This window comes from Oryctolagus cuniculus, chromosome 15 (assembly GCF_051225735.1).
Source record: "Oryctolagus cuniculus isolate XC-2025 breed Fujian yellow rabbit chromosome 15, ASM5122573v1, whole genome shotgun sequence".
Taxonomy (NCBI): Eukaryota; Metazoa; Chordata; class Mammalia; order Lagomorpha; family Leporidae; genus Oryctolagus; species Oryctolagus cuniculus.
The window spans coordinates 63,774,584-63,791,694 of record NC_142881.1 but is presented as its reverse complement, the minus strand read 5'-3'; the positions used below and the strand labels follow the sequence as shown (position 1 = coordinate 63,791,694).

The 17,111-nt window shown below is 49.9% G+C and overlaps 1 protein-coding gene across 5 annotated transcripts in view; it reads left to right on the top strand.

The window, feature by feature from the left end:
* The window catches only part of PLA2G12B (phospholipase A2 group XIIB), a 25,093-nt gene extending 7,982 nt beyond the window's left edge, over positions 1–17,111 (top strand). For 2 of the 5 annotated variants that reach the window (XM_089313427.1, XM_089313428.1), the window contains exons 2-4: positions 3,202–3,418; positions 8,811–8,976; positions 16,594–17,111. In XM_089313427.1, the coding sequence (XP_089169553.1) occupies positions 3,359–3,418; positions 8,811–8,976; positions 16,594–16,715 (348 nt within the window). In that variant the 5' untranslated portion in view covers positions 3,202–3,358 and the 3' untranslated portion in view covers positions 16,716–17,111. The remainder of the gene's footprint in view (positions 1–3,201; positions 3,419–8,810; positions 8,977–16,593) is intronic. The other 3 variants (XM_008269975.5, XM_008269974.5, XM_002718428.6) reach the window with 3 other exon arrangements.

Here is a 17,111-nt window from a genome sequence, read left to right as displayed (position 1 = left end):
CACGTGTGCTAGTGTGGAACACAGTGGTCCCCACACCTACCCACAGGGAGCACATTCCAAGACGCTCAGTACATACTTGAAACTGCAGATGCTGCAGAATCCCACCAACAAGCTCTGCAGTATTACGTAGTCCATCCGGTAACCACAGTGGCCACCAGCTTGGTGACTGACGGGGAGACAACACATACAGAGTGGATACACACGGCAGAGTCAGGTCCTGGGCTAGACAAAGCCAGACAGCACAAGACTTCATCACACAGCTCAGAATAGCTCAACATGGAGAACTCAAAATGTTTATTTCTGGAATTTTCCATGTAGTATTTCTAGACTGTGCTTGACTGTGGACACCCGAAACCATAGAAAGGGAAACTGTAGATAAGGGGTGTATGTGTAAAACTGAAGTCTTCAAGTCACAAAATTTAAGAAAGTAAAAGCCGAGTGCAGAGCAGGAGCCATTTGAGTTTGGGACTTACAGAATCTCCAGGTGCTGAGGAATGGGATTTTATTTGTTTTAAAAGATTATTTATGGGCCGGCGCTGTGGTGTAGTGGGAAAAGCCATCACTTGCAGTGCCAACATTCCATATGGGTGCCGGTTCTAGTCCCGGCTGCTCCACTTCTGATCCAGCTCTCTGCTATGGCCTGAGAAAGCCATAGAAGATGGCCCAAGTCCTTGGGCCCCTGCACCCGTATGGGAGACCTGGAGGAAGTTCATGGCTCCTGGCTCCTGGCTCCTGGCTTCAGATGGTGCAGCTCGTGCCATTGCAGCCAATTGGGGAGTGAACCAGAATGGAAGACCTACCTCTCTCTCTCTCTCTTTCTCTCTCTTTCTGCCTCTCCTCTCTCTGTGCAACTCTTTCAAATAAATTAATAAATCTTTTTTAAAAAAAAGGAATAAGAAAAACCCTACCCAACATTCCAAGGAAGTTACACAATTGCTCCCTGGGGCTGCAGGGGGTCAAGGAACACCTACAAAATAATCACTACCCCAAGCACTCCCAGTGCCAGCGCTGCTCCAGCAAAATCCACGTGGCCCTGGCAGGTGCCCTTCCATGGGGCTGGTCAGGACACAGCGCCCTCAGAAGGAAGGATGAGCGAGAGGGAGACAGAGAGCCCAGTCGGAAGTCACAGGTCTGGCACCTGACCTTGGCAGCACCTTTACCTCCACTTCCATGTGCTCTCTTGGCCACACAGACCAGTCGGAGCCGCTACACAGACACACACTCGATGCCAGGAGATGAGGACCCCCAGGGGCATCTTGGACCACAGCCCTACCCAACACGTAGGCCCCCGGCAGCAAACTGCTCATCACCCACAAGCGTCTCCCTCCCCCTTTTCTGCAGTAGGAAGCCCCCGCCTCTGTTTTCACCTTTGCAACTGGGAGTTGACATTTGGTTAAGGTCTGGCTAAAGGGCAGTAAGAGGAAGTGATGGGGGAAACATTCAAGAGAGGGGCTGGACCTTGCTAACTCCTTCTGCCCATGCTGCTAACGTGGATCTGTTGGCTGGAGCCCATCTTGGACTGTGAGAGCCGGTGCCACACCCTGGGGCTGGTAGATTGCATTCCAGAGGAGTGCAGATTTGCCACACTAGCCTTGGGATCCTTATGTCTGTGTACTTAGGAGATATTCTACCTTGGTTAAAGATATGAAGAATATAGGTTTACAGGAGTTACACTGAACATATGGGAGCAATATCTTTATCAAAAGACATAAAGGAAGACCTAAGCAAGTAGAGACCAAGCCCACGCCTGTTCTGTGTCTGGGAGGCTGAGTGTGCTAAGAAACAGAATGACAGGGTGCAAACCAGCTTCAGCTGTGCCTGAACTGCAATATTCAATTAAGCAGAAAAAATATTGATAGAAAGTTTGGCAAATGTTAGCACTTATTATGTTTGAGTAGTGGGTACCTGGGAGTTTGCTTTCTTCAGTTTTCAAATAATTCATATAAAATAATTAAAAATAAATTCCTGGTAGATTAAAGAAAGAAAAGAAGAATTGGCAGGTGCCTCTCCCGAACACCGAATCTCAGCATCTTTTGTCTATCTCGGGCGAGGTCATCTGTGTCCTAAAGAGGCAGAGATGTGGTGAAAATGCACGGGCTTTGGAGACAATCAGGAAGTCTGAATTCATATCCTGCTTCCCTCACTTCCTGCGTGACCTTAGTCAGGTCACCTCTCAGTCCCATTTGCATTTGGATAATGGGATAAAACACCTATTGCATGGGCAGGTGGCCTGCATTCCATACTGGAGTGGCACTTTGAGTCTCCTCCCCCCACTACTCCACACTTATGATCCAGGTTCCTGCTAACACAGCAGGTGATGGACCAAGTGAGTGGGTTCTTGCCACCCTTGTGGGAGACCAGGATGGAGGTCCTGGCTCCTGGCTTGACCTTGCCCAGCCATGGCTGTTGTGGGCATCTGGGGAATGAACCAGCAGTTGGGAGATCTCTCTTACTCTCTGTCACTCTGCCTCTCAAGTAAATAAATCTTAAACACATACACACACGCGCGTGCACACACACACACACACGCAGTTTAATGTCCTGAGGTTATTTTAGATCAAAATTTTCTTTATGGTGATGACCATTGATGCAATTGACATTACTTCTCTCCACACATTTGTAAGATCACAAAATAACTCAAAAGCTCTATGGGAGAAACCAAGAAATTCAAAGCTTTTCTGGCTGTTTCTGCTCAGTTCCATGGCACAAATGCCTACAAAGTTGCATCAGGACGTTTCTTTGCCTCCATCTACAGAACCCTGCTGACCTTTCAGGTGCACGCAAAACACTTCCGTGGCGCTGTTAAAATGCTGGTGCCTTCCGTGTGTGGTCAGGTGGCGGTCTGCCTGTCCTGTGGGCGCTGGGGGCCTTCAAGTACTGGGGGGGGGATAAGAAACTGTAAGTGCAGTGCGGTTTGGCCATGGCCTTGATCTTCAAGGTCATGCAGCTAAGCAACACTGGAACTGTTAGGACAACACTCATGAAATCCTTTGAGACTGGAAAGCAAATGTCAAAATGGCTTGAAAGTTACTATTCTTTTATGGTGTCATCATCATTACCACCTACAATGTCTGATGAGGAGCAGTGACTTTTAAAGGGAAAATGGAACATGCTTTTAGAAAGTTCTCATTTTTATGAAAGTTCCCAAATGCTTGGTTGCTAACTGCTCCTTCCTGTTCTTTCCTCTCTTCCCCCTGCTAGGAAAGACACCAGTGCCCAGACCCGGCTACAAGCCTCAGGAGCCCAACGGCTGCAGCTCCCATTTCCTGGGTCTCAAGGTACCAGCAAGTGTACGTACGGCCAGCGCCGCCTTCCTGGGTGCTTGTTCCAACTAAGAATCTTCCAAGAGTTACCACTGATGGCAGCGACCATCACTAGAATCTGCCTGAGCCTCGGGCCTTGGCGTTTTAAACTGACTGTAAGGGACGGGAGAGAATTTTCAAAAACAATATCCAATCCCCTTTCCCTCAGAGGCAGCTGTCTCTCAGATAAGCCCTGGTGTGGATCAAAACCTCGAAACTGCCACTGCAAACCGCAGCTGAGCCGTCAGAGATCAGAATGTAACTTAATTTTATATAAATCAGACAAATTTGGTTTATTTATTTTACAGATTTATTTACTCATTGGAAAGTCAGAGTTAAAAAGAGAGAGAAGGAGAGGCAGAGAGAGAGAGAGAGGGAGAGAGAGAGGTCTTCCACCCGCTGGTTCACTCTCCAATTGGCTGCAACGGCCACAGCTGCGCTGATCCGAAGCCAGGAGCCAGGAGCTTCTTCCGGGTCTCCCACGTGGGTTAAGGGGCCCAAGGGCTTGGGCCATCTGCTTTCCCAGCCATAGCAGAGAGCTAGATCGGAAGTGGAACACCTGGGACTTGAACCGGCACCCATATGGGAGGCTGGCACTGCAGGCGGTGGCTTTACACGCTACGCCACAGCAACAACCCTAAATTTGGTTTAAATAAGTGAGCCATCCCAGTGTTGGCTGGAGCGGGCTGGTCCTGGCCTGCCAGAGCATCCTGACTTCTCCAGGCTGCATTGGCTCAGCCCCGTGGGGAGATTTACACGCAGAAATCGGCGGAGGAGCGGCACACCACCGGCCGGCTCTCTCGGGGGCTGCTCAGATGTTCCTCAGGTGTTCCCTGGTGCATGTTGTCTCTCTCCTCCTTTATAGTCCTCTTCCACCAATCCCAACTCTGCTGCCCACACACCGAGCACGCTGCTCTCCTCCAATCAGGAGCAGGATCAGCTCCTGCAGTTTATCAATCAAACTGAGGAGGCAGCTGCGTAGAGGTTGTTTGGTCTCTCTCTCTCAGCGCCATATTGTGGGAGAGCAGATGCATAGAATAAGTCTTAATTCCAGTATCTTAGTCTAGTCTCAGTTGCTCCCCACAGATCCCCCTTTCTTTTTATTCTTTGGCATTGATACACGCCTGTCTTCGGTGCCCCGCAGCGCACACTCTGCTCTGCTCTGCTCAAGTTGCCCACAGGTGCTTACAGCCCTACCAATCAGGCAGACCGAATCCGGGTCCTCTCTTCGCCATGTTGTGGGGAGGCTTCTAGGCGCTGATGCGTGCCTGAGTTCGGTGCCCTGCTGTGCATGCTCTGCTCTGCTCTGCTAGAGCTGCCCACAGGTGTTTACCGCCTTACTAATCAGGCAGACCGAATCCGAGCCCTCTCATTGCCGTGTTGTGGGGAGGCCTTATTTTTCTCTATTTCTCTCTATCTCCGGGCATTCCTATTTCTCTCATTTTACTTCTATACTTCTGTTTCTCTTATCCCCGTGGCTTCCCGGCGCCCCGCACCACAGCAGCTTCCCTGCTCTGTGCGGCTTCGTGTGTGCTCCGCGGTCTCTGCGCCTTTGGCGCCCGCCCCACAGCCTCCGCGCTAGCCCTGCGCTTCCTATCTGCTCACGCCCCTGCGCTCTCTCCGCTCGTGCCCCGTGCTCTCTCTGCCCTCGGCAGCTTCCGCGAATCACGGCCTAGCTCACGTTTCCGCTACTGGTTTAGTTTTCAGTCTAAGTTCCCCAGGCTAACCTGACGGATTCCAACCTAGCTTACGTCTCCGCTTCTGGTTTGGCTTCCCGTCTTTTGCTCCCCGGGCTGACTTGATGAATCCCAACCTAGCTTATGTCTCCGCTTCGGCCTACCCCCGCGGCTTCATTTTCCCTAGCTTATATTTTTCTCTACCCGGTACTTTTCGCAACTTTCTTCCAACAATATTTCTCTCTCATTTCTCCTGGCTTCTCCCCACAGTCCGTATCCTAGTCTGTTTCTTCTAGCTTTCACTTTCGTTTTCAACCTTAGATTTCTCCTAGCTTCTCCCCGCAGTCCATATCCGATTTGTTTTTTCTAGCTTTCACTTTCGCTTTCAATCCTAGCTTCTTCTGGCACTTTTTCCGTCCGGCTTTTCCCTAGGCTCTTTCCTAGTCTCTCTCTCCGGTATTTTCCTGCTTTTTCCCTCCTAGGTTTCATATCCGAGTCACGGCACCATTATGTTGCTCCCCCATTCCCGGAGGAATGACACCGGACCCTGCGCTGTTCTTTTGTCTGCTCGGCCCTTCCCGGGTTAGCTGCCGACCCCTCCACCTCCGGGAGGGGCGGCACCCCCTGCTGCTTTCCCCACCTCCGCGGAGGAGTGGCATACCGCTGGCCGGCTCTCTCGGGGGCTGCTCAGATGTTCCTCAGGTGTTCCCCTTAGATGTTCCTGGTGCATGTTGTCTCTCTCCTCCTTTATAGTCCTCTTCCACCAATCCCAACTCTGCTACCCACACTCCGAGTACGCTGCTCTCCTCCAATCAGGAGCAGGATCAGCTCCTGCAGTTTATTGGTCAAACTGGAGGCAGCTGTGTAGAGGTTGTTTGATCTCTCTCTCAGCGCCATATTGTGGGAGAGCAGATGCATAGAATAAGTCTTAATTCCAGTATCTTAGTCTAGTCTCAGTTGCTCCCCACAATGTATGAATCTGTAATGTCATGGGGGAAGGTGCCCCCAGATCCACCGGCTGGCACAGCCGCATGCCCAGCCTGCCCCCGACGCCTACATGTGCCCAGACACAGAAACAAGAAAAAATACCTAGTCTCTTAGAGAACACACAGATGTTGGGCTGCAAATATATTTAACTTAAATTCAGTTAGGGGTGGCGGAAAAGGCTTGCCCCTCTTACTTAGTACTAGCTCAATAATTTTCACTTCAGTCAAGCTGAACACCATCCAGTCTGGGCTGCCTCTGCAGGGGTGAATTCCCGGGGCTGGAGGCAAGAGACAGGCACCACGGTTCACTTCACGTATCAGAACAAGACTCGCAGCCGGTGCCGTGGCTCCTGGCACCCCGGGTTCTAGTCCTGGTCAGGGCGCCGGATTCTGTCCCGGTTGCCCCTCTTCCAGGCCAGCTCTCTGCTGTGGTCCGGGAAGGCAGTGGAATGGGCCCTGCACCCCATGGGAGACCAGGAGAAGCACCTGGCTCTTGGCTTCGGATCAGCGCTGCGCTGGCTATAGCGGCCATTAGGGGAGTGGACCAATGGAAGGAAGACCTTTCTCTCTGTCTCTCTCAAATAAAGAACAAGACTCGCATGGCTTCCTCCAGCCAGGTGATTAGAAAAACTTCGAGGATGCTGACGCCTGGACGCACCCTGCCTGTTCCAGTGTATCGCACATGCCGCAATGTGGTGCCACTTCCATCAACACCGTCGTGATCCTTTCCCTTCCTTGCCCAAGGTTCTCTGTCAAGCTAATTAGCACGTTGTAAGACAGGAGATCGCCCTGCACCCCATGGGAGACCAGGATAAGTACCTGGCTCCTGCCATCGGATCGGCGCGGTGTGCCAGCTGCAGCACGTGGGCCACGGCGGCCATTGGAGGGTGAACCAACGGCACAGGAAGACCTTTCTCTCTGTGTCTCTTTCTCACTGTCCACTCTGCCTGTCAAAAAAAAAAAAAAAAAAGACAGGCGATCCATCAACTTGCCCTTCTCTCTCACTAAAAAAAGGACACACACACATGCATATATTCACTTCTATGCACATAGAAATATATGTGTATGCGTATATATTTCCCTGCTAAGACCTTTGAAACACTAAAGACTGAGTGGCTCACAAATGAATTTGCCCATTATTTCCTTTCTCTCTGTGCCCACAAAATTGTGGGCTGGCACTGCAGCATAGCAGGTAAAGTCACTGCCTGCAATGCCAGTATCCTGTATGGGTGCCCGTTCAAGTCCAGCTGCTCCACTTCCGATCCAGCTCCCTGCTGTGGCCTGGGAAAGCAGTAGAAGATGGCCCAAGTGCTGGGGCCCCTGCACCCGTGTGGGAGACCTAGAAGAAGCTCCTGGCTCCTGGCTTTGGCCAGGCCCAACCCTGGCTGTTGTGGCCATCTGGGGAGTAAATCAGCAGATGGAAGATTCCCTCTCTGTGTCTCTCCTTTTAACTCTTTCAAATAAATAAATAAATCTTTTACATAAAAATTCCAGGGCAGTCATTTGACTCAGCAGTTACCAAATGGGAATGCCTGGTGGAAGTTCCAGCTCCACTTCCAACTGACCTTGCTGCTAACGTGCATCCTGGGAGGTAGCAGTCAAGGCTCAAGTACGTGGAGCCCTGCCATCCACGTGCTAGGAGATGCTGACTGAGTGCTGGACTGGCCCATCCCTGGCTGTTACAGCCATTTGAGAAGTGAATCAGTAGATGGAAGAACTTTGTCTCTCTGCCTTTCAAATAAAATAAAAATAATTAAAAAATTTAAAAATGGACTTAAATTTATATTTGAAAATTCTTGTTTGATGACTGTGTGTGGCATTCAGTTAAATGAGTTACTCAACTTGTGCCACATTTACATTGATTATAAGTCTCTCTCACACTCACACACTCACACACACACTCACACACACACACACACTGAGACTGACCACATTCCCTGGGTTGAGGCTCTGTGTGCTTTACCACCCCCCCGCTGCTCCCCAACACCTTTCTTTTAAAAAGCAGATTTGTTATTATTTATTTGAAAGGCAGAGTGACGGAGAGAGAGGGAGAGACAGAGCTCTTCCACGTGCTGGTTCTCTCCCCAAATGCTGCAATGGCTGGGGCTGGAGCCTGGAACTCCGTCTAGGTCTCCCACATGGGTGGCAGGGGCCCAAGCAATTGCCTCCTCCTCCTCTGGTTTCCCAGGCCATTAGCAGGGAGCTGGGTTGTAAGTGGAACAGCCTGGACGCTAACCAGTGCCCATATGGAATGCCAGCGTCGCAGGAGGTGGCTTCACCTACTACATCACAGCATCAGCCCCTCCCTAACCCTTCAGAGAGACAGAAACACAACCACACACACACACCCTGAAAACAGTGCTGTACGGGAGAGTCCCTGAGAAACATCTCCTGATGAACTCGGGCTGAATTTCGTACACTTCATATCCTTGGAATCTTTGTTCCAGCAAAATCCCCCATGGGAATGTTATACACTGATTGCATCTGGAAGCCCTGGAGATCTGCCCCATGGGTCACTCTTTTGGGGCCAGAGCTGTGCGTTGTGTTTGACTACCTTTTTGATCTCTCTTTTTCATCACTGCAACCGTGTGTGAATTTGAAAAAATCAAACAGAAAAGATGAAAAGCAGGCCAGAACCCCTTATTAAACCAATCAGTAAACCACAGTTAAAACCCACACCTCGCCTGTCAGTCACAGGTTCTACCCAATCATTGGGGCTCCCGCTGAGCCGCGTGTGAAGTGAAATTGGAGAACTGACTTGTTTATGAGAGGGGAAGGTTGCCTGAGGTCCTGGGTCTAAACGTGGCCGTTGTTTTCTTCTTTCTTCCCCCTTCAACTTTCCCCAGATGGACCTGGGCATCCCAGCAATGACCAAGTGCTGCAACCAGCTGGACGTCTGCTACGACACTTGCGGTGCCAACAAGTATCGCTGTGACGCCAAGTTCCGCTGGTGCCTCCACTCCATCTGCTCAGACCTCAAGCGCAGTCTGGGCTTTGTGTCCAAGGTGGAAGGTAGGTACTTCAGAGCAAGGAGCTCCGTTGTGCTTCCACACAGAGGTGTAGCCAGAGCCCCTTTATTCAAAGGCATGCGCAGAATGCGTCCAGCTTGCCAGGGCGGGCCCCTGGTGGAGGAGCCTGGGCCTCCTCCTGCACCAAAGTTCTTGCTGTCCTGCCCGCGCCCTGCTGGCCTCACTCCTGATGGAAGGACCGTGCCAGAGCCTTGCCTGAGAAATCAACATCTGTCCTTTAGGACCGGAGACGGAGCCGCCAGCTGGCTCGGGCGATCCATTCCGGCGTTAAATCATTTTCCATATTAAGAATAATCTGAATAGGACACCTTGGTTTGGTGTGAGCCTTTTTTTTTCTTCTTATTTTCTTCCCAGGATAAACATTTTTAAAATCTATTTTCTGAGCAGATGTCTATACAGGCCTGAGGGTGATTGTTTTCAAACACTGCTCGGCTACTCAGTTTCTAGTACTTGCTCTGGAATTTCTTTTTCCTAATTTACCATAGGCAAAGTCTGAATCTTTCAGCTTGGAAGCCTAAACGTCACCCCCAGGTATCAGCACTTGATATTTGTAGACTGTCAAGGTTGAAATGCAGGCGTGTGGCAGCTGGCCTCACGCCACACGGCTTGGTGGCTGCAGGAAGTCTTGGCTGTTGCTCACGGATCAATGTCTAGAGTGCGCTCCTAAAGTGTGTGCTGGAGGGTTTGCACGCAGGAATAATTAATTGGGCCTGTAAAAGGGAGTGTCACTCTATTCTGTATCTACCACGGGTGAACACGTGCCTGCTTGCTAATCCAGGGCTGGGTGACCTCCTCTGAGCAAGGTCTATGGAGTCTTTGTCTTACACGTCTCTGATTTCCCCCTGGCCTGCTTACTACTGCACGTTAACCTCATCGCTGGGTCCCATCCAATCTACTCTCCCATTGGAACCAGATGTTATGTGTGTGTGTGTGTGTGTGTGTGTCTAAAATAGAATAATATATAATAGATAAATAATATATAACATATATTTAAAATTATTTATCTCTTTTTATCTTTTGAAAAGCAGGAGACAGAGAGAGACAGAGACAGATCTACCTGCTGGTTCACTTCCCAAATGCCCACAACAGCTATTGCTGGTCCAGGCCAAAGCCAAGTGCCCAGAACTCCACCTGGGTCTCCCACGGGAGTGGCAGGGACCTAAGTACCTGAGTCATCGTCTGCTGCCTCCCAGGGTTGCTTTAGCAGGAAGCCCGGGGCAGAGATAGAGGGGTCAGGACTTGCAGCAGGCTCTCTGATAAGGGACGCATACCTCCCAAGTGATGACTAACCACTGTGCCACACGCCCCTCCCCCCAGGGATGTTTTTATACCACACATATCTGATCATCTCCACTTTCCATTTAAGTCATCCAATACATTCCTCCTGCTTAATAATTGAATCCAAGTTCCTCAGTGTGACGTACACGGCCTCCTGTGATGCAGTCCTAGCCTGTGTCTCCAGCGTCACCTTAGGGATTCCTGATTTGTCTCCTGGCTCCTGCCTGTGCAAACTATGCAGGTTGCTGGCCCACTCCTTTCTGTCCCTGAGGTTCCCTCAGCATAGAACCCCTGATGGCTCACTCTTTGTTGATGGATCAACTTCATGAGGCTGTAGGACACAGATGATTCACTCACTACATGCTTTTCAAAATACAGTCACAGAATTACACAGTCAACCTGATGTCCATCTTAGGACATTTTCATCATCCCAGAGAGGGGTCCCACAGCCGCTAGCAGCCCCTCCCCAAACCCTGCCTGCCCAGCTTGAGGGAACCACTAAGCTACTCTCCCCTCTATAGATTCCCCATTCAGAACATTGCCTAGGCATGGAACTGCACAATGTACAGGCCTCTGTGACTCGTTTCTTTCACTTGGTAAGGTTTATCCATGCTGTAGAATGTACTGGACTCTCATTCCTTTTTATTGCTCAATAATGAGAGTACATCAAAAAGTGCAGATGAAAGTAGAGTTAAAGGTAAGTTGAGGCAGGCGTTTGGCCCAGTGGTTAAGACACCTGCCTCCCATATCAGAGTGCCTGGGTTCGACACTCACTGGAGCTCCTAACTCCTTCCAATGCACACCCTGGGAGGAAGCCTTGCTGACTAAGGTACCTGGGTTCCTGCCACCTATCTGGCAGACTGGCTTGCATTCCTGGCTCCCAGTTTCAGCCCAGTTCAGCCGAGGCCACTGCAGGCATTTGAGGAGTGACCTCGTAGATGTGAACTCCTCTCTGCCTCTCAAAAAATAAAATTATTTTGGTGCAAAAAATTTTGAAATTCACACATAGCTTTTCTGAAATATGCATTTTTCCAGGAATGTTTAAAAACCCCTCTGTTCTATTATGTAATGTATTTTCTTTATCCATGTATTAGCTGGTGGATATTTGGGTTGCTTCCACCTTTTCACTATAATGAATAATGTTGCTATGAAACCATGAACAAGTTTTTGTGAGGATCTGTACTTTCATTTCCTTTATGTCTACGAGAGTAATTGCTGGGTTCCATGGTAATTCTATGTTGAACAGTGTTGTAAGAATTGCCCAATTGTTTTCAAAGTGGGTGCATCATTGGACATTCCCACAAACAATGTACAAAGGTTCCAATTTCTCCATATCTTCACCAACACTTGTTATCATCTGTCTCTGTAAATATGGACCTGGTGCATGGGAAGTGCTATGTCACTGAGATTTCGATTGCATTTCACTAACAGCTAACGATGTGGAGCACCGTTCCATGTGCTCATTGGCCATTGTGTGTTTGCTTGGGAGAAATGCCTATTCAGATTCTTTGTCCATTTTTTTTTTTTTTTTTGACAGGCAGAGTGGACAGTGAGAGAGAGAGACAGAGAGAAAGGTCTTCCTTTGCCGTTGGTTCACCCTCCAATGGCCGCCGCGGCCGGCGCGCTGCGGCCGGCGCACCGCGCTGATCCGATGGCAGGAGCCAGGAGCCAGGTGCTTTTCCTGGTCTCCCATGGGGTGCAGGGCCCAAGCACCTGGGCCATCCTCCACTGCACTCCCTGGCCACAGCAGAGGGCTGGCCTGGAAGAGGGGCAACCGGGACAGAATCCGGCGCCCCGACCGGGACTAGAACCCGGTGTGCCGGCGCCGCTAGGCGGAGGATTAGCCTAGTGAGCCGCGGCGCCGGCCCTCTTTGTCCATTTTTGATTGGGTTGTCTTCAATCATTGAGGTTTTTTTTTTTAAAGATTTATTTATTTATTTGAAAGTCAGAACTACACAGAGAGAGGAGAGGCAGAGAGAGAGAGGAGAGGCAGAGAGAGAGAGAGAGAGAGAGAGAGGTCTTCCATCCGATGATTCACTCCCCAGATGGCCGTGACAGCTGGAGCTGCGCTGATCTGAAGCCAGGAGCCAGGAGCTTCTTCCAGGTCTCCCACGTGGGTGCAGGGGCCCAAGGACTTGGACCTTCTTCTACTGCTTTCCCAGGCCATAGCAGAGAGCTGGATCAGAAGTGGAGCAGCCAGGTCTCGAACCAGCACCCATATGGAATGCTGGTGCTTCAGGCCAGGGCGTTAACCCGCTGCACTATAGCACTGGCCCCAATCATTGAGTTTTTGAATTATATGTGATTTGAAAATATCTTCTTTTTTAAGGTTTCACGTTTCTGATGGTACTATTTAAAGCACAGAAGTTTTAAAGTTTGATTAAGTTAAATTTATCTCTCTTTTTCTTTTGTCACTTATACTTTCAGTGTAATGTGTAATAAGGTTTTGCCTGGCCAAAGGTCACAAAGATTTAGTTATGCTTTCTTATAAGAGTCTTTTTGTTTTAGCTCTTACATTTGGGTCTGTGATCTATGATTTTTTAAAAAAAAGATTTATTTATTTGAAAGGCAGAATTAGAGAGAGGGAGAGAGAGGGAGGGAGGGAGGGGGAGAGAGAGAGAGAGAGAGAGAGAGAGAGAGAGAGAGAGAGAGAGAGATCTTACCCTTAGGTTAATTCCCCAAATGCCACAATAGCTGCGGTTGGGCCTGGCTGAAGCCAGGAGCCAGGAGCTTCTTCTGGGTCTCCCACATGGGTGCAGGGGCCAAGCACTTGGGCCATCTTCTGCTCCTTTCCCAGGCACATTAGCAGGGAGCTGGATTAGAAATAGAGCAGCTTGCCATCTTAATGAAATACATTTCTGATCAGTGATCACGAATTATCTTCCCATTTATTTAGGTCTTTACCTTCTCTCAACAATGTATTACAGGGCTGGTGCCGTGGCCCACTTGGTTAATCCTCCACCTGCAGCACCAGCATCCTGTATGGGTGTTGGGTTCTAGTCCTGGTTGCTCCTCTTCCAGTCCAACTCTCTGCTGTGGCCTGGGAGGGCAGTGGAGGATGGCCAAAGCCCCTAGGCCCCTGCACCCACATAGGAGACCAGGAAGAAGCACATGGCTCCTGGCTTCGGACCAGTGCAGCACCGGCCATAGTGGCCATTTGGGGAGTGAACCAACGGAAGGAAGACCTTTCTCTCTCTCTCTCTCTCTCTCTCTCTCTCTCTCTCTCTCTGCCTCTCCTTCTCTATCTGTGTAACTCTGACTTTCAAGTTAAAGAAAAACTTTAAAAAAACCATGGTATTTTCCTTTAAAAAAAAAAAAGAAATCTTGGTTTATCATACTAAATTCATTTAGTGTAGCACACAATATTAATAGACTAAATGACAAATACCACATGATGTGAGAAAAACAAAAATCCAATACTTTTTCATGATAAAAAAATTCAATAAACTAGGAAAAGCAGAGAATTTCCACAACCTGATGAAGGCCATCATCAGGTCTTCCATCCGCTGGTTCACTCCCCAATTGGCTGCAATGGCCAGAGCTGCTCTAATCCGAAGCCAGGAGCCAAGAGCTTCCTCCAGGTCTCCCACACAGGTGCAGGGTGCCAAGGACTTGGTCCATCTTCTACTGCTATCCCAGGCCATAGCAGGGAGCTGGATTGGAAGTGGAGCAGCCGGGACTTGACCTGGCGCCCTTATGGGATGCAGGCACTGCAGGCGGTGGCTTTACCCACTATGCCACAGTGCTGGCCCCCAAGCTTGCTTTCTTAGGATAAATCCTATTTTGTCGTGGTGTAGTCCTTTCTACGTGACACTGGATTTGATTTTGTTAGTATTTTTTTGAGGGGTTTACAACTATATTCACAAAGGTAATTGGTCTACAGCTTGTTACTCTGGTGACGTCTTTGTCTGATTTTGGTGTCAGTGTAATACTGATCTCACAAAAGTAGTTGAGCAATGATCCTTCCTCCCCTGATTTTTGGAAGAATTTGAAATAGACTGGTACTAATGCTTCTTTAAGTGTTTGGTAAATGGGGCTGGTGTTGTGGCCCACGAATTAAGCTGCTGCGTTGTATGGAGGCACTGGTTTGAGTCCCAGCTGCTCCACTTTGATCAAGCTTCCAGCTAATGCTCCTGGGAAAACAGCTGGAGATGGCAAAGTGCTCAGGCCCCTGTACTTGTGTGGGAGACCTAGAAGGAGCTCCAGCCTCCTCACTTGAACCTGGCCCAACCCTGGCTGTTGTGGCCATTTTGGGAGTGAACCAAAACTCCCTCTCTGTGAGTTTGCCTTTCACATATATAAATAAATCTTAAAAATATTTTTTGGCTGGCGCTGCGGCTCAGTAGGCTAATCCTCCACCTGTAGTGCTGGCACACCGGGTTCTAGTCCTGGTCGGTGCCCCGGATTCTGTCCCGGTTGCCCCTCTTCCAGGCCAGCTCTCTGCTGTGGCCCAGGAGTGCAGTGGAGGATGGGCCAAGTGCTTGGGCCCTGCACCCCATGGGAGATCAGGAGAAGCACCTGGCTCCTGGCTTCGGATCAGCACGGTGCACCAGCCGCAGCAGCGCCATTGTGGGGTGAACCAACGGAAAAGGAGGACCTTTCTCTCTGTCTCTCACTGTCCACTCTGCCTATCAAAAATAAGTAAGATAAAAAAAATATTTTTTGGTAAAATTCTCCAGTGAAGTCATGTAGAAATTTTTAATGACTAACTCCAGGTCTTAACTTAGCAATTGTATTTATATACACTAGCAATCTAGTCACTTTTTAAATTTTGTCTTGAGTCCCTTTCAGCAGGGCATGTCTTTCTTGGAATTTGTCCATTCTGTTGAGGTTTGTCTAATTCTCTGGCACGAGTTATCTGTAGCATTCCCTCAGAAGCCGGTTTGTTTCTGTAGACCGGTAGCAATGGCCACTTTCACCCCTGAATAAGGCTCTTCTCTCTCTTTCTGTTGCTCACTTTAGCTGAAAGTTTAACATTTTTGAGCTTTTCAGTGAGCCAACTTTTTTTAAACCAATTAACATACCATAAAATTCAGCCCATTAAAGTAACCATCCCATGGATTTTCATACAGTCACAGAGTTGTGCAGCCTTTGCCACAGTCTGCTACCAGAACGGGGTCATTTGCCCCAGAGAAGCCCCTACTTGTTAGCAGTCAGTCCTCAGCACTCTACCCACAGCCATTGGCGACCCTGAACCTACTCTCCCTGTCTCTATGTGTGGCCCCCTCCCGCCCTTTCACATTAATGGATCCATAGAGACCACAGGCTTTTGCATCCAGCTTTTACTTAGCATCGTGTTTCCAAGATCCATCCACGTGGTAGCATGTATCCATTCTTCATCTGCCTAGTCATTATTATTCTTTTTTTTTTTTTTTTTTTTTTTGACAGGCAGAGTGGACAGTGAGAGAGAAACAGAGAGAAAGGTCTTCCTTTTGGCACACCGCGCTGATCTGAAGCCAGGAGCCAGGTGCTTCCTGGTCTCCCGTGCACGTGCAGGGCCCAAGTACTTGGGCCATCCTCCACTGCACTCCCTGGCCACAGCAGAGAGCTGGCCTGGAAGAGGGGCAACCGGGACAGAATCCGGTGCCCCGACCGGGACTAGAACCCGGTGTGCCAGCGCTGCAAGGTGGAGGATTAGCCTAGTGAGCCGCGGCGCTGGCCCTGCTTAGTCATTCTTAAAGTTTAAACCTAGATACCTTAATTCTTCTGAGCCGCCTTCCCCAGTAAGCCTCACTCCAAAGGGACAGAGGCCCTTCCTGTCCTGTGGCCCCCACCCCCCCGGGGGACCCTCCTCTCGTGGCCTGTGTCTCTACCTGTTGACCTGTGTATCCTGTCCACCTCTGTCCAGACTGTGAGATCGAGCTGGCGATGATGCTTTCGTGCCTGGCTCACCAGGAGTGGACCTAACGGGGTGGGGGTGGGGGGGCAACACATCCAACACACACAGAGGCTTTTCATGAATGAGTGGATCCCCAACTCCAACAGGGGAAGCTATGGGAAACACACAAGTTTTACTTGAGGGGTGTGTTCTGCCAAAACATGGTAGGTTTCCTGTGGACTAAGCATCATGGTACAGAGATTCTGATTGGTAACCAGTGTTGGGTCCCCCAAAAGGAAGACATCTCGAAGTGTATTCTGGATACGCGCTTTCCTGAAAAGTCTCTTAAACATAAGCTCTTCCCTTGAATTCTGTCCTGGGATGCCTGTCTCTGCTTTCCTTGGGCGCTGTGTTATGCCAGGACAGCAACTTCGCTTCTTCAAAGTCGCCCAGCCCCGGGGGTGGTCTTCTATATTAACCTTCACCTCTCTCGTCTTTCTCAAGCAGCCTGTGACTCTCTGGCTGACACCGTGTTCAACACCGTGTGGACCCTGGGCTGCCGGCCCTTCATGAACAGTCAGCGGGCCGCGTGCATCTGCGCGGAGGAGGAGAAGGAAGAGCTGTGAGGCATCGCGGGGGCCCGCGAGGTGGCGGCCAGGCAGCCATGTGTGTCTCCTCCCGTCTCCCGGCCAGCGGACACCACAGAGCCAGACAAAGGAAGCGTCGTGCGAACCGTCCTCAACTTGAGGAAAATCGACAAAAAGACGTGCAGTGACTTGAAGGCGACTCCTGACTTTCATGCTGGCCCGAGAAGACACACTGCCCTGCAACGTGAGCTCTGGGCTGAGAGGCGACATCACAAGCCAGCCCTGCCCCTGCTGCACCTGCTAACTACGACGTTCATAGGCGGAATTTTGGGGAGCCCGGCCATACGGGAGGCAGTGACTTTCCTCTGGCCCTTGTTTTGGTTGCCAGTAAGCATCTCACATTTAATAAAGTGTACTTTCTAGAACATTTGAAAA